The sequence below is a fragment of the Fundulus heteroclitus genome, chromosome 22 (genome assembly GCF_011125445.2).
Source record: "Fundulus heteroclitus isolate FHET01 chromosome 22, MU-UCD_Fhet_4.1, whole genome shotgun sequence".
NCBI lineage: Eukaryota > Metazoa > Chordata > Actinopteri > Cyprinodontiformes > Fundulidae > Fundulus > Fundulus heteroclitus.
The window spans coordinates 33,735,057-33,761,882 of NC_046382.1; the positions used below are offsets into that span (position 1 = coordinate 33,735,057).

General features: G+C 38.6%; 1 protein-coding gene across 3 annotated transcripts in view; it reads left to right on the forward strand.

Moving 5' to 3' along the window:
* The window catches only part of anapc1 (anaphase promoting complex subunit 1), a 76,160-nt gene that overhangs the window by 14,498 nt on the left and 34,836 nt on the right, over window positions 1-26,826 (forward strand). For all 3 annotated transcript variants that reach the window (XM_021324477.2, XM_012878405.3, XM_012878407.3), the window contains 16 exons: window positions 1,357-1,417; window positions 6,819-6,874; window positions 7,659-7,790; window positions 7,999-8,073; window positions 10,682-10,801; window positions 12,357-12,526; window positions 16,520-16,611; window positions 16,895-17,043; window positions 17,760-17,838; window positions 20,459-20,495; window positions 20,687-20,760; window positions 24,185-24,363; window positions 25,042-25,128; window positions 25,296-25,435; window positions 25,661-25,779; window positions 25,990-26,120. In XM_021324477.2, coding sequence (XP_021180152.2) covers window positions 1,357-1,417; window positions 6,819-6,874; window positions 7,659-7,790; window positions 7,999-8,073; window positions 10,682-10,801; window positions 12,357-12,526; window positions 16,520-16,611; window positions 16,895-17,043; window positions 17,760-17,838; window positions 20,459-20,495; window positions 20,687-20,760; window positions 24,185-24,363; window positions 25,042-25,128; window positions 25,296-25,435; window positions 25,661-25,779; window positions 25,990-26,120 — 1,701 coding nt within the window. The remainder of the gene's footprint in view (window positions 1-1,356; window positions 1,418-6,818; window positions 6,875-7,658; window positions 7,791-7,998; window positions 8,074-10,681; window positions 10,802-12,356; window positions 12,527-16,519; window positions 16,612-16,894; window positions 17,044-17,759; window positions 17,839-20,458; window positions 20,496-20,686; window positions 20,761-24,184; window positions 24,364-25,041; window positions 25,129-25,295; window positions 25,436-25,660; window positions 25,780-25,989; window positions 26,121-26,826) is intronic.

Below are 26,826 nucleotides of genomic sequence, written 5' to 3' on the forward strand. Positions count from 1 at the left end.
AGACTGAATCCTGGCGTAACTACAAGTATAACTCTGCCCACTCTCCATGATTCAATATGGCTTACGGCTGCTCCCCCCCCACCCTGAACACAGCCCCCTCCCGTCCCGTTTCCGCATATCCACTTTGAAAGAGCTTTTCAAATTTGTCTGGAGGCGGGAATATGCTTTTACATGGGGGTGAGTTACACTTTAAGAATAGGGATGGGGCCGATACCAACTTCTTTCATGCATCGAAAAATTCTGATCCTTCCTGCAGTTGTTTCCCATCCAGAAGCTGTCTGTGATTTAATGTTTTCTGCTAAAAACGGCAGCCCTTTTGGGATATACATACTTACTTGCACATATACTTGCCTATAGAGATGATTGTTTTACAGCCTTTAAAAAAAATTAACAATAAGCTAACATTAAAGCAAATTGAGTCCTGGTATCGGAATAGTATTGGTATCGCCGATGTCCAAATTCAGGATTCGGGATTGGATTGGAAGTTACAAAATGTGGATCGGCGCATCCTTAGTTAAGAACACAGGACTGCTTTTTGTTTCTTCTTGCTAATGCAGCTTGGTCTCCCATTCTGTCTCCAATGGTTTGCTGGAGTCTCAGAACCTTGGAAAAATAACTGTGGACCTTTTGACTCATTGTTCTTTGCCAGAAGAAAACATTTTACTTTGTATTTGATGACAAAGATTTTAAATGGACGTTTTCTCTTCTTAAGCCAACGTGTAAAACTGTATTTTATACAGTTTTCTTAGTAAATACACAGTTTGGCTGTTCCCTTTTGATGTTCTCAATATTTTTGTAATTTTCTTTTCCTTCTTTTTTTTTTATCTTTCTCAGTTGTATGGCTTCTCTATTTAAAAAAAAAAATCTACATAGGAAAAAGTGAGCAATGTAAATCCCAAACTACAGTCGTTCAGCGCTGGTTTACTGTTTCCAGAAGGAGGCTGCAGAAGCTGCTTCCTGCATGTAATTCTGTTGTTTTCTCTCCAAACACAAATATTTCTGTCAGGTGTATGTGCTGTACGGTTAGACATTAGTCATTTCACAAATCAATTTATTTTTCTATTTACCTCAATTCTTTCTGTGCTTAGGGACTCCATCACCTGATAGAAGCCAGTTGGCCTTTTCACAGGGCATTTTTTTCATAACCTAACAGGGAATGCAAAGGTAGAAATAATCCAATTGGCGAGAGGCAAATTCAATTTACCTGCTTTAGTTACAGTTTACATTTGTACTGATCAGAAGATTGCACAGCTGAGATTGCCATAATAAACACCACGTCTGCTTCTCTTACACCTGTAGGGAATTGGAGTCCAAGGGTGTAATCTGAATTTGTGCGCTATTTGTCTTTATTTCTAGGAGCTGAGCAGTGGCGTGATGCTGAGGATTTCTATCCCAGAGATAGCTACTTCTGAGCTGGGTAAGACACCCCGAGCAAGCACAGACAAAAACAAGGTGCTTGTTGTTGGTTAATTAAGCAATCTGTTAATAAATTATATACTTATGCAGTCCGACCGCTGCTGCACACACAGGTACGCACACAAATGACTGAGTCAGAGCAGTTAGGCCCTGGAAATTAGGTTTGAGAGCCGCGCTATGCTTCACAGTGACGTAAAATCTTTTATACTGAGGATGCCATTACAAGGGGAGCACACACAAACACACACACACACACTGGTGATGATTAATCTGCCACGTCAGAGTCCTCTGCAGCTTGGTGAGGGGAAAAAAAAAAATCAGATGCACGCTTCTACCCTGAGTGGTTGTTGTTGAAGTCTTTATCATTAAATTTAAAAAAAGTCAAGGCTGCTATATATCAGGAAAAGATGACATTGGTGTGATTTTTGAAGAAATAGCAATTAGAGCTGTGTGATTTTTGTCAAAACTCAAAATTGCGATTTGTTTCAACCATAATTTTGATTTACTCTTTTTTTTTTCTGCATCAACCCCAAACAAAAAAGTGCCCTGTAGATAGAGATGTTTTGTAACCAATGGCTATTTAAAACAAGAGATTGAACAGTTTTTGTTGTTAATCAAAATATTATAGCTTGTTGAGTTGGACACGAATGCTTGTTGAACATAAAGTGCAGCCAACAAACGAGTCTATGTATTAAACAGTTTGACTAGGACTTAATGCTATGGTGAGATTCCTGAAAGTTTCTGTTAAAAGTATTGAGTAAAGCAAGTAATAAAATTAGTTTATCTCACTGCTGCAACCCTCTTCCCTTCTATGTGGAGGCAAACCCACTTTAAACATATAACCCACACCTAAAGGATGCATCTGATCCATTCATTTTTACATAGTCAATAATTGCAGAGCTCTGCGATTTGGAAATTGTGTTATTTTTTTAATTGTGATTATGTTGCATATGTGTTTATTTGTCCAGCCCTTGTTGCAATGATAAGTATGATGATGGTTGTGATTAACTTTTCACACCACTTTTTCTTTTTCTCTATCATCATCGTCCTTCTGGTAACTTAAGGATTTCGATCACTAACGTTTTTGTCAGTTCTGGACATGAACGTCAGTGGAAGTCTGTCCAAATGGGCAAAAAAGTGGTATTACAAAACAGAGCCTACAAAATATTGCATTCAAGCACTCCTTAGCGATTGCAATATTGCACACATTGAAATTGCGACTATATATATATATATATATATATATATATATATATATATATATATATATATATATATATATATATATATATATATATATATATATATATATATATATATTAGGGCTGGGCAACGATTAAAATATTTAATCGCGATTAATCGCACTGATTAATCGCGATTAATCGCGATTAATCGCATTGTATTTACAAACTCCAAGAATGAATTCAAAAGTAGTGTAAAGAGCACTTTTATTTTAATGTTCTGCTGCCATATGAACAAAAGTGTTGTAACATTTGTAGCACTTATCAGTAACACATATTTAGTGTAAAGCTCAACTTAAACATGTAAAACAAAAAATAGCAATAATAATAAATTAAAGCTTATTGCCACTGACAGGGAATTCTCTTTATGGGGAAAAAATCTACCAAAAACAGGCAATTTCTGAGGTAACAGCAGGGAGCAGCATTACCATTTTATGTTCAATACCAAAGTTTAACTTGGCAGTGGTTACAACTAACTTGTTTCTGTCATATTCCATGCTGGAAGAACTTTAAACTGAAATGCTTGCTAACTCGATATGCTTGCGTTTATTTGACGTTGACACGCGGTTTTTTGTTGTTGCTTTCTCGCGCGCATATAGTGAATGGCAGGGGGAAAACAGGCAAAAATACATGGATACTTTGAAACGAGAAGCGACTTCACCGACGGCGTCGATGCAGACCCCCCCCCGCTCCGCTCCGCACAAAACTTGTTCCGGCCGCCAACTCACCGCCTCGCCCCGCCTAAGCTCGCTCGCGGTACCTGCGGGAAACACCGCCTTCCGCATGTCAGCTGTGTTTTTTTCCGGCCAGCACCTTTCTTCCTCTTTGAATCTGAGGCTTGGCTGACAGCGAGGTTATTGGCGCATTATCGCCAGCTACTGTTCTGATTCAAACCCCTACACCGCAGCAACAGACCTTCACAAAATAAAAGCATGTGACCAACATGCGTTAACGCGCGTTAAAGAAAATATCGCCGTTAATAGTCTAATGAGTTAACGCGAAATTAACGCGTTAACTTGCCCAGCCCTAATATATATATATAAAAATAAATAAAAAAAAATATTTTTAAACTTGTGCAGCACTTTATTATAAGTATACAAACAATATTAAGAAAGTTAAAAACTACCCCACCAACTGTAAAATTGATATGGATTGATGTGTTTTCGGCTTAAATTGCCATGCTACATATGTAACACGTGGTACATGCCGTCAGATGGAGAATAAGACAACCACAGAGGATTTGCACTTTAAGTTCAGAAAACTTTTTTTTTTTTCTTCAAAAATGTCGGGCATGATGAAAAGCAGAAAGCTCAAGAGTGACCTTTTTGTTTTAATTGCCCCTGGAGAGAGAGAGTGATACCAACACAGCTAACCCAAAGATTGCGAAATCCCAGCCTATGGCAGGCCATTGTGGTTGTCCACCATGTTACAATCACTCTACTTTTTGTCTGTTTATCCTTAACGCACTGTATATTAAAAAAAATGAAGAAAAGCTGTACACATGTTTGTCTGTTGTTGTATGCGCTCTAAGCTTGAGTAAGTCCACAGTAACACGTGGCGACAATAAAGGCTGTGCGGGACCGATTAGTTCAAACTAGATGAAACAAATAAATGTTTTTATTGTAAATATAAATCTACTCAAATCTGTGTTGTTGTACACAGCCTGCTACCTTAGAGCCCCCTCACTAGCAGGGTTTTTTATTGTTCTGTTTCTAAGAGTTATTTCTGTGATGCGATAATAAAGTACATGCTTAATCATGATTTGTGTGTACAGTTATACCCCCTAATTATTGTAGTTTTATGACATAATTATTGCTCAAAACAATTACTCATGGGGCCCATAACAACTTTGGAAATGACTGGATTAATTAAGCGTGAGCATCAACTGGTCCTCTGTGATCACTGGTGTTTAGCAGATGTAGTGTAATCATTTTGATTGGAGTATTTTAACAGAAGCTAATGCTAAAACATTGTTCTGTTTTGGAGTTTGTGACCATTTGTCGTCTAAAATTAAAAATCCTCTTTGTCGCAATTGACAGCTGAGGCCACGACTTTTCTGCTGCTGTGTAATAAGAGTTTCTGTCATTCTGACCTTCCTGCTTTGCTTTACTGATGTCTGTTTCTTTTCCCTCCTTTTTAAATAACCTGCAAAGAACAAAGAAAATTTACTTGGCCATTTAATTTGTAATTTCATATTTTATAATAAAATATTCTGTGACTTAATTGGTCACAACCTTTACACAACATTTAGGCTCAAATAATTTAGCCTTTGTCTTAAAATTATCCATTCAACAGGGAATTTGGGTAGTTTGACAGATTTAAAAAGAGACACCGTAATACAGCTTGGACCTAAAAGTATTATTTCCTACCATAAGGGAATGCCTCAGAAGTGAGGTAAGGTAGTTAAAATGTATTCTCTGACCAGTTAAACTTGGCATCAGCTCCTCTCACCTTTCCACCAATCAGTATCTAAATCTTATTTAGCTTGTGAGAGCTCTGGATTTCAAGTTAAAGTTATGTTATTTATTTTTTAACTGTACTATTTAATTCCCATGGTGTCACCTTTGTTAGAAGATAACTTTGTCTACCTCTTCTTTCTTGCCTGTTCCTGGTCGGTGCTCCGTTTTTCATTATTAGGTCATCGATCGAATGGACAAGGCTTCCTCCCTCTAATGAAATGGCATTTATCCACTTCCTTTTCGACCTTTCTGACTTCGGATGACCAATTAAGATACCCTAGTGATGCTGATTAGGAATCTGATTGGTCAGACACAGCAGCACTAATTACTGTGCCGCTGTTTAGTTTTTTTTTTCCTTCTCCTATTTGGCATTTGTTTAAAAAGAAGCAGCAGATATTCTAACTACCAGACGGAGGTCACAACAAGGAAAGAAAGTTAGAAAACTTGGTTTCCATAAATAAAAGGATTAAAAATCTTTTTGTTCAAACTAACAACATGACTAATAAACACACATTACATTTCTATATTTTTATATCCTATAGAAAACGGTAGTTTTGAGAAATGTAGTCACCCAATTGCTCTCACTTAAATGGTGACACCGTTGGTGACTTCTGGATTTTAAGCTGATTCAACAACAGTAAATCACACGATTATCTAAAGCTGTTTTTATATTTAAAGGACAATGAACACAACATAACCACTTGTTGATTAATATCAAACTATAAGTCACGGTCTATTAGAAGATCTTAGTTTTTTTCCCCTTCCATTGAAGAGCATCTAATTGGCTTCACTAGTAGTAGTTTAAAAAAAAACAACTAAAAATCACATCCAGTTTACAAGATGCAACAGTAAATGGTACTGGGTTAAAAGAACAAGACTAAGGATTTTAGTAATATTTTTTTCTGAAAACTGACTTTGTTTGTTTTTTTTTTGTTTTTTTTTGTGGGGGTGGGGGTGGGGGTGTTATACATTTCTCAATGATCAATGGAAAAATAATCTGGCATTACAGTAATCAACCCTCTCACATAACTCTTATAACTGCTGACCACTGGAGCAGAACTGAATTTTGACAATTGGTCTTTAGTGATCTTTAAGTATTTGAGGTTGGAAAACTTCCTTCAAATCTTTAGCTCAGTAGATTCTTTATCATTCTAAAATTGAAATTATGGGTCGAAAGACATCAATATTAATTAAAGTCAGAACAAACATGTGTATAAAATTTAAAAGCTAATTCAAACTTAATCTGCTAGGCCAATCCTATAATTATCTTAACGATACAGATTTCATAAAACTCCAGGAGTGTTGTGATGAACCTTTCCAGTTCATGTTTAATGTAGTATTTTAAGTTTTCAAGTAGTAACAGTAGTAACAACCGTACAAGACGAAGCTAGCTTTAGCATCATTAGCGGTCAGCGGGATATGGCATTCTGTCAGTATTTACAAATCAATCATGTCCTGTACATCAAATGTTTCTTAACGAGTCCCCAAAATACTGGTTTAAAAGTGTTGGAGGCTTGCTTTGCATTTTTTATGACTGATCAGATTTTTCAAATCCCATGCTGACAGAACCTAAACACTTAGACAAGAAATTTCGTAGAGTATCGGGAGATCTTGGGCTGTTTGTTCTAATTGGAAAAAAATTTAAAACTCCCTAGAAACGATATTTTCCTCCATCAAGTTTCTCCATGTTATTGTATTGCAGTGAGGAGGTGCCTTCAAGCGGTTCGCTTCATCCTGCCCAAAGAAGTTGCCATGAAGGTTTGTAAAGTCGGGGACTGGACAAATCTGGGTCTCGCCAAACTGAGAGATTACACAGCTAAACAATCTGAAATACTGATATTGAGGTTAAACTTCTTTGATTACTGTGTTCAGGTGAGATTTTTAATTATGTACTGTAGGGCTGGGCTATATGGTCCAACAATAATCTCTGTTTTTAGGATTTTTCTTGATATGGTTCTCTTTTCATAAAGTAATTATAGAATGAATCTGTATCAAAGCTTTATCACAAATGTCTTACAGGCACATTTTCTAACAAACCGCTGTAGATAAATATGAGAAACAGCAGAAAAATAATCTACTGGGGTACATAAAACTATAATTATAATGCAACATAGACTGTCTCGATATAAACTACATAGTTTCATCTTATATATTGATTAAGAATCTTGATGTTTTTAAAATCTCAATATATTGCCCAGCCCTAGTGTACTGGTTGTCAACACTGCAACCTAAACAAATGTTTTCTGAGCCTTCTTTCATATCTAAGCTTTTGTTATCAATTTTATCAAGAGGTTTAGTATATTGTGACAGAAAAATGTTTCATTAAGTCACATCTAACTTAAAATGAACTGCAATTATTACACATTTTTTTGCTTTTCCTGTATCCTTTCCATAAAAACTAATAGTCTAAAAGAATAATAGTTGTTTTCCAATACCTTCACTAGCTTCTGTTTTGAGAACCTTTAGAAGTGCATATTTTCTTTTGGCATAAGAGACTCTGGAGATCCGATTGTTCTCATGTTAGCTTTTGTAAAACCTGTAGGTTCTGGTGAAGTGGTACAACATCTACAACGCCCCCGGCGGTCCCAGTGCTCATGCAGAGTGGAGCCAGTTTGTCACCTGCTTTATGACACTGATGGGCTACAACACCGAGCGCCTGGCCTGGACTCGACACGTGAGTCAGCTGCTGTGATTTTTCTCCTTCGCTGCCGTTTGAAGAGCTCTGCATAGCATATTTAAAAACGGTTGATCACAGTTTTGTCAGTGTTCGTAAATGTTGCAATGCTGCTTTTGACTGGAAAAGATGATTTTTTTTTTTAATTCATCAATTACTAGGTACCCAGATAATGTTTTGTTTACTAATTTCTCTGGTATTTTTCTAGCTCCAGTTTGAAGTCCCGCTGTCTCCAGTTATCGCTGCTAAGAAGGCTCGCCCCTCTGATCGAGGCTCTGATGAGGTATGCAAAATATATAAAGCTTAAAAAAACATATTACATATATCTGGGAAAAAACACATTGAACCAAGAGTTACGTATGTTATAGTGTGAAATATAATCAAGATTTTTGGTGTGACAGAGGAGGATGAATGTTCAAAAAAACATTTCTGTCTTTGAGGCGAACTGTCCACTAGCTGGTCTTACTATCTGGTTTGTCGTTTTTAAAAAAAATTAATGGCAGCAATACATTTAGCACATTTAAGATAGAGGTAATCTAGTGTACGAAATACAGCCTAAAATAAGGACTCAATTCAAATGCTTCCAACTAAAAATGAGCCTACCCCAGTTTTTAAACTTTGTTTACTGGCAGCTTTGGTGCAGTTTGCCTGAAACAGCAGAGGATATAATTTGTGCTCTGCTCCTCATTTACACATATTTTGCTTACGTGTGAATAAAGGCCCTCAGAGCGGATGTTTGCTCCCTCCTTCTATAAGCCTGACCTGCACTTTAATTATATAAAGGAAATCTGAAACAGTTTGTTCCTCTTGAAAGTGCCCTTACAGGGGTTCCTTAAAATGCCTCTAATTACAGGGGATTTCTGAACTAATCTGTGTTTGCGTGCGTTCTCATTAAGCAAACACGACTGGAAAATGTCAATCAGCTGGAGGCTCGCTGCGCTGGCTTAGTTTTGACCTGAGGGGAGATGTGTCAGATTGTACTCTGTAGTTTATTGCAATTGAGGATAACCCCCGCTGTAATCAGGACACGGTGATACACAGGGCCTCCAGAAAGTATTCACACCCCTTCAAGATTTCCACACTTCAGTTTACCGACTGACTCTGAAACCAATTTTGGTATTGTTGTTTTTTTTTAACTGAAAAACCTATAGTAAGTAGCCAATAATGACAAAGTGAAAACATGTTTTCATACATTTTTTTTTAACTAACTTTTGCAGAGTGCGTTTCTAAGCAGAAATGAGTCCAGATCTAGACTCGGTCAGAGATCAGATCAAGCACTTCTCACAGTTTGTAGCTCATTAAACCAGTGACATGTACGCCATGCTGGGAAATTTTGACCTGTGAACATCTTAATTTTGTTTGAACACAGAATAGAGAGAAATATAATATCTGTGTGGACAGCTAATGATAATTAGCAGCAAGGAAAAAGAAAACACCAGTGTTTTTGGGCTTGTGAGCACAATGCTCTCAGCTTTGGATGTAATGTTGTTCCCAACTCAAGGGCAGCTTAAACCCCATTGAAATCTGAAAAAATATTTTCCTTCCAGTGTTGCCAATTCACCTTGACTGAGACATGTTGAGGTTGAATGAAAGTTTGTTTCCACTTCCTCATTGAGGCCTAATTGGAGCATTTGTTTCTTATAGAAAACAATGCTTTGATAAGTTTAGGGTGTGCCTCAGAAAGTGTCATTACAATAGCGCTTTATATATTATAATTGGGTTATATTTAGTGTTCCCTGTTAAGGTCTATTCCGGGACTCTGGAAGGGAGGGTCCATTGGATAGTCGAATCTCGGGGTCAGAGTCTGGTCTGCATTGCCGGCAGTAAGTTGGACTCGTTTCCGGTGAGAGTTGGACTCCGCCAAAGTTGCCCTTTGTCACCGATTCTGTTCATAACTTTTATGGACAGAATTTCTAGGCGCAGCCAAGGTGTTGAGGGGATCCGTTTTGGTGGCCTTAGGATTGCCTCTCTGCTATTCGCGGATGACGTGGTCCTATTGGCTTCATCAGGGCGTGATCTACAGCTCTCACTGGAGCGGTTCACAGCCGAGTGCGAAGCGGCCGGGATGAAAATCAGTGCCTCCAAATCCGAGACCATGGTCTTGAACCGGAAAAGGGTAGAGTGCCTTCTCCGAGTTGGGGAGGATGTCCTGCCCCTAGTGGAGGAGTTCAAGTATCTTGGGGTCTTGTTCACGAATGAGGGGAAGATGGAGTGGGAGATCGACAGGCGGATTGGTGCAGCGTCTGCTGTGAAGCGGGCGCTGTACCGATCCGTTGTGGTGAAGAACGTATCTTCACCACAGAGAGCTGAGCCAAAAGGCGAAGCTCTCGATTTACCGGTCGATCTACGTTCCTACCCTCATCTATGGTCACGAGCTTTGGGTCGTGACCGAAAGAACGAGATCCCGGATACAAGCGGCTGAAATGAGTTTTCTCCGTAGTGTGTCTGGGCTCTCCCTTAGAGATAGGGTGAGGAGCTCAGTCATCCGGGGAGGACTCAGAGTAGAGCCGCTGCTCCTCCACGTCGAGAGGAGCCAGTTGAGGTGGCTCGGGCATCTGGTCAGGATGCCTCCTGGACGCCTCCCTGGTGAGGTGTTCCGGGCACGTCCCACCGGGAGGAGGCCCAGGGGAAGACCCAGGACACGCTGGAGGGACTATGTCTCCCGGCTGGCCTGGGAATGCCTTGGGATTCCTCCTGAGGAGCTGGCCCAAGTGGCTGGGGAGAGGGACGTCTGGGTCTCCCTACTGAAGCTGCTACCCCCGCGACCCGACCCTGGATAAGCGGAAGAAGATTGATTGATGGATGGATGGATATATTTAGTAATTCACTTTAATTGTGGTAAATGTGGAGAAAAGCCACGTTTGGACTTCATCTGTGTCCTGTTTTTGTAGGACTGGGACTACCTCTTGGCATCTCATTATCATCGTCAGATAAATTCTCAGCCTGTCTGTGGTTCAGTGGACTCCTGTGGTGCCAGTGACGTCACTACAGAGAAAGAGGACCCGCCTTGTGTACGTATTCCACTCTGTATTATTTCATGTGATCCATGTATCCTAGTGGACTGGGACCGTGCAGTTAGGTTTTGCGATGCGTAAAAAGGTTGATAAAAGTAATAGATTTTTCTGCCTCTCTGCAAATATATTGCATCTTATTCTTCACATCCAATTATTCTTGTCTCTTCTTTTAGCATCTTTGTTATACATTGTGTATCTGACCTGACGTGCTTCATTACTTACTAATATTGATTTAACTTTGGACGAACTATAAGTGCAAGTAATTTGACCGTATGTTTTAAATGGAACCAGTTGTTGTAAAGTTTATATGTGCTAAACTTCTTCTTTATTTCTAGAAAGTTAATTTATGTGGGACCAGTTCCCAATTAATGTCATCTTAAGATGTAGATGATACAAGGCTAATTTATATACAGTTATTTAGAGTAAAAAGTGTCCCAAGTGCATTTTGGATCGAAAGACTCTGACACGGAGTCCCTTTCAGTCCCAATTTAATACAATTCACTAAATTTTAGCAGAACAGGGAAGGTCTATTTAAGAATCTAAAGGAGCTCAACTAGATGCACTGAAGGCTTGTCCTCACTAGAGCAGGGGTCTCCAAAGTGTGACGCCAGGGGCATTTGTAGACCTCTGGATGTTATTCCAGGTCGTGTGACTCCCGACAGCAATTAAGGAGCAGAAAGAATTTGGCCAACCAGCACACCCACATTTTTGTATTTATTTTTGTCGGGAAATGATTTTACTGAAATTATTTTTAAATAGAAAATGTTTGTTACCCCCCGCATTATTCATATTTTATTAAGCAATTTTTTTTTTTCATTTCTAAAAAAAATGGGAAGCTGCCTTCAGATAATTTTTATCTAGAGTAATTTCCTGATCCATTTTCTACAAATATTAGATTACTGTTTCATTAAAATAATGCAAATTTAAATTTAGTTTAGGGCAGATCAACATAAGAATTATTTTTTTTAATATTAAATTATTTTTACATTTTCAAGTTGACATTTTTGGTCCTCAAGGCAAAAAATAAAATAAAAGTGACCATCACTGCTATAGGGCCATCAGTTTAGGATGCTGTTGGGTTGTAATTTGTCAAATGAGGAGGTACTATTGTTGTATTATCATGCTCATCTTAAAATAGACTTAATTAGTGAAACTCCAGCTGGCATATTTTATAGTTTCAAAGCACGTCAAATTGCAACGCCCTATTACCTAAAAACTCTGTAAACATCTGTAAGAAAACCATGCTCTGTTTCAGGCCTTATTGTGTTAAGTTAATTGTGCTAAAATGAATTGAATGTATAACACAAAATATTAATAAAAAACAAGGGATTCTTTTTTTATTGAGGTACAAATAAAATGTTGAATTATATGGTTCTAAAGAGAGACAGTTAGTACACAACTTAAAATGTGAGCAAAATTATCTTTGTGAGAAAAACACATTTGTGGACCAATCTAAATAACTAAAATATATATTGTAGTTATTTAGATTTTTTTTTTTCCTCTTGCTATAGAAACTGTTTAAAAATCCTTTTTGTCTTCTGTCACACTCCAGACGGCTTCTCCATCCAGTTCATCTCTGAAACTTGAGAGCTCGGCTCCTCTGTTCCCTCACATCCCCGCCCTCTTCTATGTTCTCCATCTGCTCTACCAGGAGCTGCAGCTGGACGAGCTGCACAGGGCAAGAGCTGCATCACTGGTGTGTCTGCTGCAACAACTGGCCAGGTAGCCACTACTTTATGCTATTTAGTTTATTTCTTTTTTTCTTTTTATGATATGTATTTATTAATTGAACCATAGAGACTCTTTTTCTCTTTTTTTATACAAAAATGTCAGCAGACTGAGGTGAGATGTGTACAATTATCACCACAAACTCAACCTTTTCCAAGTTTTCATAAGCTACATTGAACTTTCACCCAGAGGAGGAAACAGGGAGTGCAGCACATTGTTTCCAGTGAAAGTTTGGGTATGATCTAAGGCCCTTCAGTGGCGTTTGCTGAGAAATGAGCTTCAACAGATTGTCAAGTGACTGCTGCTACTGGTGACCATGACAATGAGAGGAGTGGGAGAGTGAAGAGCTCTTCAGCGTGATTGTTCTGCATTGTTAGTATGTGGGTTGTGTTCAAGTATGCTGAGTTTTTTACACTTTTGTACTTTTGTTAACTGGGTAAGCAAGTGATAACTCGGATCGCTTTGTTTGGTCATTTTTGGCACTCATTCTGATTTGAAACAATAGTTCATCCCCTCTGTTTGGGGGAAAATATTTTGCAGTTGTCTGCTAATATTGCATATTTGTTATATTTGCATTCATTCAATCGGCTTGTAGCCTATTCTCGGTTTAGATTTTCGGAAAATATGCTAAGGAAATTTTAAGGTGGTAGCGTTTTATGAATACATCTGGAGACGGGCAGTTTTTAGAAGGAAATGTTTTCATTGGTTTCCAAATTCATTCATTCCAAAGAAAAATTATGTTATGGAGACTGTTTTCTGTACACGAGGTATGCCGATCCAGTTTCAGTATTAATTTGAACATTTTACAGACTCACCCACAGAGGACATTTGTTCAGTATTTTAGGTTTATATTGAAACTATTATATTTAGATTTGTTGTTGTGAATCCTGAAGTCAGCCCAAAATATACATAAAAATGTCCATTAACAGTTTGCTTGTGAGATGTTTTATTTCCAGTGTGGTAAACCTTGTGTAGAAATACCAGAGTATCAGGGTATGAGTGTGCTACAAAAAAGTCAAATAAAAGTATTGAACCACATTGCTTTTGTTTAAAACACAAAAATAACAATTACTACTGTCACTGAAATAATATAACATTTATTTTTACTGGCGTAATACATTTCTGTGGAATATTTATTTTATTTTATACACATACAAAGTAAAAACTATAGAAATCTGCAAAATCTAGTGGTAGTTTTCAAGTTCCAGTGGTGCTGAATATTATACTTGTTTATTATTCTTTTCTTTATAGTGTAATGCTGGGAGTGAATGTGGGCGGGTAAATAGTATCAAGGTTGCCAAATAGAAGTTTAAAACATTTTCCATCATACCGTTCCTACACTTTAAAATCGTTTTAATGAGATTTCAGACAAAGTGCTAGAGGGGGCCAAGTTTTCTCCGGCTGTTTAAAGTATAGAGCAACTTAACACTGACCCTCCTATTTACTGCTGGCACTGTGTTTCAGCTGCCTGAAAAAGGCACTACACTTTACTTTTATAACAAAGACTATCTCGACAATTTCCTGACTTGACAAGCATGAACCTGAGGAAAGTAAAGCAGAGTCCTTCTCACCTTGAGTTACAGGATTGAGAATTGTGTTTAGACTTATAATTTGTTTTTGTTTGTTTTAGATCTTCCTTCCAATTATGACTTTGATTGTCTAAATATAGGCTGTCACACACAGTAAAGTGGACATAAAAAGAGCATTTATTGTCATTCAGCCCTTGGTTTGTAGCCAAATACTAATGGTTCATTACTATTTATCACTTTTGCTCCATCTTCAGTTGCAGCCCTAAACAAGCTAAATGTCACAGAAGCTATTTGAGAATGTCGGGAAGTTTCTAGAGCAGCTCTAAAGACTTCAGTTTATTGCCCCGCTGGGCAGCAGAATACACTGGAAGAGAATTACTGCAAGTAGAGTTAAAAGAGCAAGCTTTTTTAAAGTTTTTTTATTATTAATCATAGAGATAGTGTTTAGCTTTGACCAAGGGAAGACCTAAGAGAATCCACGCTACCATGCTTTTACTGTTTTCTTTGTTGTGTACAGTTATGTCAGCAAAAAAGCATTTAACCCTGACGGATTTCTTCAGTTTTTTTAATGTTTTTCTGTTTATGGCACTTTAGCATACCTGTCCATGCCCCTACTTACATATGCAAATCAGTGAAAACACCCGGAAAGCACTCACTATGTGTCCAAATAACCACAACGATGGAGCAGTCCGACTGTCAGAGAGACGCCTTGAGGGATACGTGTAGTAAATTACAGCAAACCAAAAGCTTCTAGAGTGACATCAGTGACTCATTAATGAAACTGGCTGAAAATATAACATTTGTCTGATCGTACCTGTTTTTTTCTTCAATATTTACTAAATCCAAACAGCGCTGTCTTGCTGCTCCATTGAGCTCAATTACAGCTTAATACTGATCATTGTAATGATGTACATATGCCGCTGATACTTTGATTAAGGAAGTCTGTCCCCAAGCACAGTGATGCTGCAAGATATTCTAAGATTTAATCGGTAAGCTTAATTATTCGGAATTTCAATTATAGATATCTATATCATCTTTTTGACCAGTCGTAATATCACTGTGACTAGTATAAATTTAGTTTCAAGATATAGCTAATGTCATTCTGACTAGTCAAAACTAAATTGCAGATGTCTATGATGACAAATGACACATGAATGGCAAAATAGTTTGAAGCCTACTTGGCAAAACTGAATTACAGATATCTAGTCAAAATCTGATTACAGATATTTAGAATAGGAGTTTTGACTAGGCAAAATTATGTTGCAGATAACTTTTAATTAACATCCAGTCTAGCGATTAAATATTAATTGTCTTGCCATAAACTATCTCGCAGGCAGACAGCAGCTGCCTCATCCTGAAACCCACCTCCACTGCCTCAGCAGCACCGGCTCTGGACATTGCTGAGTCAGCAGCTTGAGCCAGCATCTCAAACTGATGAGGCTCTGGTCTGCTCAACCTCCGGTGATGAGGGGGGTGAAAAACTTCCACCACAAAAGTCTGAACCGTGGTGTACTCACCAGCGTAACTCCATGATTCAATACGGCAAATCAAACTAGCTCACTGCTGCTTTCCACAATTTCAAACACAGCCCCGCTCCCCCTCTTCCTGCGTATCCGCGCCCACTTTGATGGAATTTTTCACATTTTTCTAGGTGTGGGATTATGCTTTCACATGAGGATGAGTTACACTTTAAGGAAAAATATTCTGTGGATTGACGACACAAAACTTCTAGAAAGTTGGTGCCGGGTAAAACTAACACTGACAGTCAAACAAGCTGTTGGTATACTCTGGTCTAGCTTTGCTGCTTCACCACGTGGACGACCTGCAGGAACGGATGAATTCTGCTCTCCCAGAGAAACTTCTGAGGTGAAATCTCTGACCAACATTTTGTGATCTGAGGCTCAGTCGTATGTGGGTTATGTAGCAACCAGAGTAAAGCACAAAGGAAGTCCACCTCTGAGTGGCTAAAAAAATAAACCATAAACAACATAATCAAGACTTTGAAGTGGCCTAGTCAAAGTCAGGACTTAAATCTAATTTAAGATGCGGGGCTATGACCTTTAACGGGTCATTCAGGTTTGAAATTCCAGTGTAGGCGAATCCAAACAATCCTCCAATGGAGAGGGGTCCAAAATCCCTCCACAATGACATAAACGACTCGTGGCCCGCTGTCACGATTGTTTGATGGCAGTTGCTGCTGCCAAGTTGGTTGCAACCGGTTAGCAAGTTTATGGGACAATTTATTGGGCCAGGTTGGTGTGTATAGCTTTTTTTTCCCCTCTAAATGAAATTGTCTTTTGAAAAATACTGTATGTTGTTTATTGATTTACCCTCTCTGATATTAAAACTTGTTGCTTTAAAACATGCAAGAAAAACAGAAACAGCAATCCATAAGGGGGGGCAATACTTTTTCTCTGCACTGTATTTATATGAATAATCTTTGTGTGCATGTTTGCAGAGACCTTCAGATGGAGGAATATGTTGATTTGTACTGGAGAGACTACCCGTCATTAATTAGCTGCTTCACTGAGAGCTGCATGATAGACCAGGGTAAGAGGCTAAATGGTTTAATATTAGAATCAGTCAGGAAACACACAAGACATGTCATTGTGAAAGAAAAAAGAAAGGTTTGATTGTCATAAAGCCAGTTCTCCAGTCCAGATAGCTCTTTATATTTGTCCAGATAATTCCAGTATAAACATATTATTTCAGTAACATATGTATCCAATTAGAGTTTAAATTTCATTGCTTCCCGGGGAATAGCTGTTTACCAGCAAGGGTTGAACTTTTCTCCTCTCCTCTGTTGCCTTGACCTCTGCCTCCTTATGTTCAGCTGTGATTGGCCAGATGCAGCGCCCATCCTTCCTGAGGTCGGATCCTCCATGCGTGTTCACCTGGCTCAGCAGCTGCTTGAGAGGGGAAGAAAGTCCCCCATTCCCATTCCTGCCTGGCATCTGTCAGAGGACCAAGCTGCTGCTTCTGGTATGGCATTAACCATTTGATGTAGTTTTATTTTTTTAAAGATACTTTTTTAAAGCATCTCAGAACCTTTCACAGTTCTTTAGATTTAATTTTCTTCTCTTACCTTTTTTCTTCATATAAACACTCGTTTTAGGCCCTCTATAGTAGATGTCAGATGGTTTTCTTTAGTACATGACATTGTGAAGCTTTAGTAGATATTTAGACCCATTACTTGTGGAACCATTTCTGCTTATTAATATTATTATTATCATAAGTGATAACAATGTAGGCCTGTCCACTTTTTATTTTTAGTTATTCAGCAACTGGGCCTCTTTAGAGAAAGATGTTGTATCATTTACTTTAAAAGTTCAACTTGTAATTTTTTCTTTCTTTCTGTATTTCAGCTTAAAAAATACTGTTTTAACAATCTGACTCTAAGTAACTCCAACACAAACCAGGAGTGGAAATGTTATAACACAATATCCTGAATCAATTTAACATGTACATAAAAATTATACATTTTCCTCAACCCTGATTATTAGAAGTTTACTTGCTTCAGGTCAAAACATCACACAAATACAATTGGCTAAAATATTTGTTTGTGTCCTCTGAGTAATATTAACATTTTCCTTGAAGTAGTTTTTTTTTTTTTTTAACTAGGTTACTACCTAGAAAAACATTTTGACAAGACAAGTGGCAAAAGTATGATGTTTTCTTACATTTCTTTTGCTTCACAGAGTTACGCTCTCTACATCATTGGAGATGTTAATGCTACGTCTACAAATGTATCAAAGTACCTGTTCAAGCTCTCAGCAGGTATATTTTACTGTTGGCTTGTTTGTTCTTAAATCAGATGTTGGCTGACGCGTGCTCAATCAGTCAGCCAGTGGTGGAAAGCACCAAATTTCCCTGTTGATCGGTTCAAACTTGGCTTGTCAAAGGGTAAAATAAATCTGATTTTTTTTCTGTTCAGTTAATGCATAAAACTGAAAATTCCAACATTTCTTGGTCTCTGAAAAGCAACATTAAATAACAAGTTTTCATAAGGCACTGTTTTGCGTTCAGGTAAAAAGAAAGACAAGAGCTTTGATGCATGGATTAAACTAACTCTACTCCGTCTTGAAAAGTCTGGAGTTTGTCTATAATTTTTCAGGTTTGGATGGATCTGGATAATATAAGTAGAGTTTCCAGACTTTATTCCATTAATGTTCTTGATTAGCCATTACACACAACTTAAGTTTTTGTCTGAATTATTCATAATGCTATTTAAAATATCCCAAAAGGTTGTTATAATGCACCTGTGATTCTTAAACTGGTGTGGTTTAAGTACAAAACAAAACTTGTACAGCCTCCCTTTTTTACAAACAAGAATATTAGATCCCAAATAATGCCAGCTTTGAAGAGTCAAGAATTTTAAATACAGCTGATCTGAGTCAGTCCAAATGCTGAAAGAACAGGGAGATAGCCCATAACCACACTGCTGAGTGTCAGTTCAGGTTTGAGAAACAACCATGTAATATTTTGTACTAAATCTTGCTGGAAAACGTTAAATATAAATCTGTGTAATTTTGAAGTGAAACACGTGAAGGAAACCTCTATGGTTTAAAAAATAAATAAATAGATTTTCCTGTTTGTTGTAACACCAACGATCATGCAGTGAATGTAGCTCAGCACAGTTTGATTTATAAATACTGTTTGTTACTTTGACCTGCAGGTCATTTATTGGCGCAAACCTGCATTTATAAATCCAACTTGAATCTTCTGTGTAACACATCATGTTGTTTATAAATGCAGATTTGAGGTCAGGATCGTAAAGATTGCTTTAAAAAATACATACAGCTTTTTAAAGCAATATTTATTAATTGAATTGGTAATTTTAACACAACTTTTAACAGGGATAAAAGAAAAATGTGCTATGATGATCCTCAGCGGAAACTCAGAAAACAGCAGAGGGAGGATCAAGGGGACGGAGCGTTTTTTTTTTTTTTTTTGGGGGGGGGCTTAATGACAGCTCCAAGGTGGGTCTTGGGTTGTTTTTCTTTTTATGAAACCATTTTAGAACAGGCAGTTTTACCAAGGGAACCACTTTAAATCGAGAAGCTGTTAGATGTTTTTCCCCTCCTGACATCAAGCTACATAAACTAAATGTCTAACTCAGCCTTATGGAAACATTTTATTAATATGGGTCTTGCCTGTACAGAGGCCTAACAATGGCAGATGCTAATTTTACGGATTAATGCTTTCATCTTTCCTATATGGCAGCATTCTTCAGTTGCATGCCTGATGTCTTGGTTGTTTTCTCTTTTGCGCTCTGGGAGCAAATTTGCATATTCTATATAAAACATTTGACACTAATTAAAAGACAGAAAGCTCCATGTCATTTGGTACTTTGTTTCTTCAAAGACGTCCCTTGAACTTAAAGTCCTGGGTACTTTTTAAATAGCCCCAAACAATGCTTGTATTTTATGAAATGCTGGACAGCCTGTTTTCCTCTGTGTAATAGTTTATTGGCACACCAGCCATATTACCTGTCAGTCCCTCTCTTCGCTGTTTCAGTCAGATCCTGACACACGTTTGTGAGTCACCTGGTTTTCTCTTTTTGTTTTTTGTGCTTAAACCCATTACAGCTCCTTGGCTTTAGGTATTTTATACACCATTTTACCACTGTCAGAATTTAGCTTTGAGCCTGTGGGAGACGTGAGAACACATTTTATTTCTTGCCCGTCATCAATATAAAATCAGCTTTTAGTGAAACAATGGATGCCTTGCCACAAACATGAAATGTTATTTAATTCGTCCGGTTTTAACTTTTAATCTAATTGTCTCTGTGACAAATTTTAGCAGCCAAATATTGCAGGTTTGAAAGATTTTAATGAAATCTTGGAAAACAGACCAGTTTCCTTTAGAATATTTGATAGAATTAGCCTGACATAAAGGAGCACTGCACAAGTTTTAAGCTTAATATCATTTGTTTTCACAATGTGTAAAATAAGTTGGCCTCTATTTACTGCAGGTACTTCTATAGGTTGGATTAGTCAGTTCATGAGAGAGTGATTCAGGTCGTATTCTCTGGGCGTGGGTGTGACGCTGCTCTCGTTCACCTTGCAACTTAGTTAAATCTCCGCTGCCATTGATGCATTAGCGATAGAACATAGACTGACTTCAATATCCATAACTTTTTTACCTCAGAAAACATCACGCCTCTAAACAAAAGACCTGTGCAGTCGCAACGGCTGATGCTTTTCCTCTCCTCTCATGCACATGCACAACGCTGGTGTCATTTCAACTTGTCACCAGAGGGGGCAGACTTGTGCCAAAATTCTTGTACTAAGGTCCTTTAATCTCATTAATAAGGTTGTAATTTAATAAATGTGAGTTATTGCTTGTTTTTCCCTGCTGTTTGTTCTTTCTAATCTCCTTTTGTTTTTCATTCTAGGCCAGAAGTCTTATGCTAGTGAGCCAAACTTCAGAAGGTATAATAAGCTCACCAAAATACCTATGACTTTATTTAAATGTTTTGAGATTTTATTCGTGACACAGTTTACAGAAATTGTAACATTTTTTGTTTGAGAACATATTTTAATAATGCAAAAAAAAATCATAATGAAAAAAATTTGTGATTTGTACAAAATTTCTCAAAATACATATACATTTTTTTTTCTAGGCAGAGCAGTGTGAAGGTCAGGTTTTCCAGTGAGAGTCTAGCTGAGCAACTGGTGGTGTGGCTCAGCTCACAGGGTAAGCGCATCGTATTATTTTCCTCCCATTCAATACAACAATATCATTAATTTAGACACTTGTGATAAAACTCAAATCTGGCTTTCTCACTGCCAGGCCAGATATATATTTGTTGATATAAGTGAACCATTTTGGTCTATATATAAGTCAAACTTTATTTGTAAAGCAGTTTTCATATATTCAAACATTACACAGTGCTTTACAAAGGTTAAACACAGGAAAACAGACCAAAAAACCATGCTAAGAAGATGAATTGTAGAGGATAAGAGATTGAGGAAATGCAATTGGGAAATAAGAAAAAATAGAAATAAATATTGGAATTTAAAAACCCTACTGAAGCTGCTACCCCCTGCTACCCCCGCGACCCGACCCCGGATAAGCGGAAGAAGACGGACGGATTTAAAAAGACAAAAGGAAAATCAACACATTCACTAAATGGAAAAAAATACAAGAATTAAAATATGCAATTAAGGCAAATAAAAAACATGAATAATAAAGAAATTATGAACTTTAACTTAATCTGACATTTATCTAAGAAGGTATTATTCCATTGAGATTACTAACCTCCATAAATACACTTGGCCAAGATACTCAACATGACAGTGATAAAGTTACACAATTAAAATACATCTAAATACACTTTCTTATCTGGGGTCGGGTCACTGGAGTAGCAGTAGGGAGGCTTTCCCTTGGGCCAGATCCTCTGGGGGAACCCCAAGAGTGTTCCTAGGACAGCCGAGAACCATAGTCCCTCCAGCGTGTCCTGAGTCTTCCTCTGGGTCTCCTCCCGGTGGGACGTGCCCAAAATACTTCACCAGGGAGGCGTCCAGGAGGCATCCTAACACGATGCCCAAATCCCCTCAACTAGCTCCTCTCGATGTGGAAAAGTGGCAGCTCTACTCTGAGTTCTTTACGGATGACCGAGCTCCTCACTCTATCTCTAAGGGAGAGCCCAGACACCTTAAGGAGAAAACACATTTCGACCGCTTCTTTCCACGATCTTCTTCTTTCAGTATGACCCAAAGCTCGTGACCATAGATAAGGGTGGGAACGTAGACCGACTGGTAAATCGAGAATTTCGCCTTTGGCTCAGCTATCTCTTCACCACCATAGACCTGTACAGCGCCCACTTCACAGCAGACACCGCACCAATCCGCCTGTCGATCTCCCGCTCCATCTTCCCCTCATTCGTGAACAAGACCCCAAGATACTTAAACTCCTCCACTAGGGGCAGCACATCCTCCCTGACTTACAGAAGGCACTCTACCCTTTTCCGACTCAAGACCATGGCCTTGGACTTGGAGGCACTGATCTTCATCCCGGCCCGCTTCACACTCTGCTGCGAACCGCTCCAGTGAGAGCTGTAGATCACGCCCTGATGAAGTCAATAGGACCACGTCATCCGCGAATAGCAGAGACGCAGTCCTAAGGCCACCAAAACGGATCCCCTCAACACCTTGGCTGCACCTAGAAATTCTGTCAATAAAAGTTATGAACAGAATCGGTGACAAAGGGCAGCCTTGGCGGAGTCCAACTCTCACCGGAAATGAGTCCGACTTACTGCCGGCAACGCGGACCAAACTCTGACCCCGTATTAAAAGGCCTGGTACTCCATACTCCTGGAGCACCCCCACAGGATCCCCCAAGGGACACGGTCGAATGCCTTCTCCAGATCCACAAAGCACATGTAGACTGGTTGGGGAAACTCCCATGCCCCCTCTAGGATGCTGCTGAAGGTCTAGAGATGATCCAGTGTTCCACGACCAGGACAAAACTACATTGCTCTTCCTGAATCTAAGGTTCGACTATCAGACGGACCCTCCTTTCCAGATCCCCTGAATAGACCTTACCAGGGAGGCTTAAGAGTGTGATTCCTCTGTAGTTGGTGGTCCCCCTTTTTGAATAGGGGCACCACCACCCCGGTCTGCCAATCCAGGGGAACTGCCTTCAATGTCCACACAATGTTGCAGAGTTGTGTTAACCAACACAGCCCCACAACATCCAAAGCCTTAAGGTACTCCGGGCAAATCTCATCCACCATCTTGGTGACCTCAGCACAGGAGATAGGAAAACCTGACCAAAGCCCCCAGGCTCTGCTTCCTCAATGATGTGCTTGTGGGATTAAGGAGGTCTTAGAAGTATTCTGCCCACTGACCCACGACATCCTGAATGGAGGTCAGGAGCACACCATCCCCACTATAAATAGAGTTTGTGCTGGACTGCTTCCCCCTCCTGAGACGCCAGATGATGGACCAGAATCGCCTTGAAGTCGTACGAAAGTCTTTCTGCATGGCCTCTCCGAACTCCTCCCTCATCCTAGTTTTTGTCTCAGCGACCCTCCAAGCCACAATATCGCTTGGACAGCGGGTACATATCGGCTGCTTCTGGAGTCCCACAGGCCAAGAAAGCCCGATAGGACTCCTCCTTCAGCCTGACAGCATCCTTCACCGCCGGTGTCCACCAGCGGGTTCGAGAGTTGCCACCCACAATTAAAACACAACATGAAAATATTCACAGCAGGAAAAAGAAAATATGATGAATACAAGTGGATTACTAAGAACAATTATGTTAAAAGGAAATGAGCCTCAAATAGTCATACATTTGGACTTGAAAGTACTCAGTCCTGTTCCTGTCCCTCTGCAGCAGCTTGTTCCACCTAAAAGGAATCAAATGGGGAAAACCCTCAGTTTTAGTAAAAACTACAAATAATCTTGAGATTTAAAAACGGTAAAGTCCAGTACTTTTTATGGTTATCGGATCACAAATGGCTGAACAGCAAGCATTTCACTATAGATCAGAAAGTACTAATGACTGAGCCTCCGTGTTGCCAAATAATCCCCCTCAGTTTGTAATGAATTTCAGTGAAGTTAATAAACGGGGTCCATCAAGTGGACACACTGGGCAGGGGCACTCGTATACAAACATCCTCGTTGTCCAGCATAAATAAAAAGTTGGCAACAAAAATCCCCTTTTTTTTAATCTTAAAGAATATAAATTTCTATTCTGAGAATAAAAACACGGTTTCTGTTGCAGCTTTTTCCCAAGGTGGTTTATGGGTGAGAGAATCATTATTTAAGATTCCCACAGACTTCTAGATGTTAAGCACTTCTATTTCATTTCCCTTTTAAAGTTGTTACTGAGGAAAAATTATGTGACTTATTCGATAGAGCCGGGTTAATGCAGTTTGTGAAATTTAAATATGTTGCCTAAGTCATTGACTTAATTTGAAGGACACAGTTGTTAAACGTGGGGCATGGACTTCTCTTTCTGGGCTATAAACTTATATTTTTAACATCATTTTAACACCTTTTATTTAGAGATAAACAGCAGTTGGTCTACATTTTAAAATGCATAATCTGTCTCTATGGTTGCTTTTAAAGTCAAAATAACCAAATCTTTTATTCCTGCCTTTCCATCACTGTAGGCTTCACCCTGAAGGACTTGGAGTCGGTCCCCTTTGGGGTGGCTTTGCCTATCAGAGAGGCAATTTGTCAGTGTCGCGAGCAGCCGTCTTCTGATTGGCCAGAGGAAGTCTGTCTGCTGATTGGCCGACAGGACCTGACCAAACAAGCTCACAAGATGACCCTGGCAAAAACCAAAGCTGTGAGTAGACATTACCTTTTTGTAAAAGTTAAATCAGGAAGCAGACTTTGTTTTATGCAGCCATTCATAGTAGAATAATTTCACCTATATTCTAACATTTGCTTAAAATACTATAGATGACCACAGAAGTGTCCTGTGCAGGTTTTAACGTGTTTGGAAGAAAGACCGGAAACCACAACTTCCCCCCAGTTTGCAAACTAGCTCTACAGTTAAAGAAGCTAGAAAAGTTGGGATACAAAAAAACTGTTTCTGAAGTCAGAATTAATCTGCTTATTAAATTTGAAGTCGGAGTCTAAAAGCATTCCCAGATTTACAACAGACTGCTGGAGATGAGACTCCAGAGCACCAAGGTTCAAGGACTGAGAGCCAGCAGTAGAACTAGTTCAGTTTTCCTTTCATTAAAACAAAAAATTTAAGCCATCTAAACCTTATTGTCATCTTAACATGTTAACAGAGGGAGAACGAAACTGAATTACAAAACTTCCTTATTATGTCGTTACTTGAGTATGTTTGATGAGGGTGGAGGTACACTGATATTGGTGGTAGTGGCTGCCTTTGTCCCTTGAAGGTACTTATTTTTTAGTAGCCCTGTATTTATTGGGTTAAAATATTTGTACGGTTTAACAGTTTCATCTGTCTCTGTCAGAAGATGTCTTTTTCACTTTGAAGTGTTTTCAGTCTGTAGGGTCAGGATTCTCCTTGGTCCCTCCTGCATCCACAGAAGCAGACGAGGAGGAAGACGGGATGTTGGACATAATTCATGAGGTAACTAGATTGTTGCTGTTTTTTTGGCTCAAATATTTTGCACATCTTGGGCAGGATCTTTTTCAACTTTGTAAATAACAAATGCCTTTTCTACATAGTTTCTCTAAAGATTATCTTCAACTTTCGGTGTTTTATTGATATCCATCTATTCGTTCTCTCTCTTCCAGGTGACCGGACTGATCTGGAGTCAGGATTTAAGGGTCCAGGAAGTCAGGAGGTTACTCCAGAGCTCCAGGCCAGTCCGGGTCAGTGTTGTCCAGCTACCGGAAGTTTCTGACCATGAGTACATAGAGGAGAAAGAGAACAAGTAAGCACAATGGATATGTGTGTGGATAAAAGGTTTGGTCTAAACACATGCTAACGTGCAGCGGCTTTGAAATGGAAGCAAACCATGTAGTACGTTTTGGTTTCTAGGTTGTTGTTTTCCAGTTCTAAGGATATGTCACTTTGATTTTAGATCTGTTTGAATCTCTTTATATGGGATATTTCTACATTTTTAATTGTTTGCAATCTTTGTCCATTCCTGGCTTAGACTTTTGCAGTTGTGTCAGAGGACGATGGCTCTTCCGGTCGGCAGAGGCCTCTTCACGCTCTTTTCTTACCATCCAGTACCGACTGAACCTTTGCCTGTACCAAAACTCAATCTTACAGGTATTATGCTGCATGAATGTTGTTAGATATTTTCAATATATGAAATTCTCTCAACAGGAAAACTTAGAAATAAGTAAGGAAATTATAGGATTAGTTGATTTCATTATTGTCAGAACAATATTGAGAACTTCTTTGAGAAGATTAGGGATATTACATTTTTATTAAGTTTTTATTTTATTATGTTTTCTGCTTTCTGTTTCTCTACTCCAGGCCGGGCCTCTCCCAGGAACACCGTGGTCGATCTCAACAGTGGGAACATTGATGTTCCTCCCAATATGACCAATTGGCCCAGTTTTCATAACGGAGTTGCAGCAGGGCTTAAAATAGCTCCTGCTTCACAAGTGAGTCTAGCTTTCCACAGGTGTTTGATGAAGGTAGACTTTATTATTTTAATTATGGCAAACTTACCCAAACAATACTTTTTTTTTTTTACACAATGTAATATGTTAGGCGCATCTTAAAGTATTCTTAGCCATGCTTTTTGGATTCTCTTTAATTTCATAGTAAATAGGACCAGATCTATCCAGTGACTTTTACTAAAAAAGTAGACTTTGGTGCATCCAAATGTGCTTTTACCAATTTATGCAACTTTACTAAATACAGTAAGCATCTTTAAAAAAAGAGTGACTAAAAGGTTTTTGTTATTCATGAGAATAGACAAATTAGGTTTTTATTTTGGCTCAAGAGAATTTTCAAACTACATGACTTTCTTTTTAATAGGTTTGTCATTGCAACTTTGCACATTCCAATGAAATCTGACAGTCTCTGCATGTTTTGCAGGCAGACATGCAAAAGCCTTTTTTAATTTTATTTGATCTAAAAGGACTTCTGACAAAAATCTGACTATTTTAATTGTCTAATTCAAATATTGCATGCTTAGCTTATTGTTGAACAGATAAAAACATTGACAATAAATTAATATTCTTAAAATGGTATGGTTTTGTTAAACAGCTTTTTTTTTATTTGTGACCCAGCCTGGAGCATTTTCATCTTAATGGTTCTGGCCCACAGGATGAGGTTTGGACACCACTGTTATGGTGTTTTCAC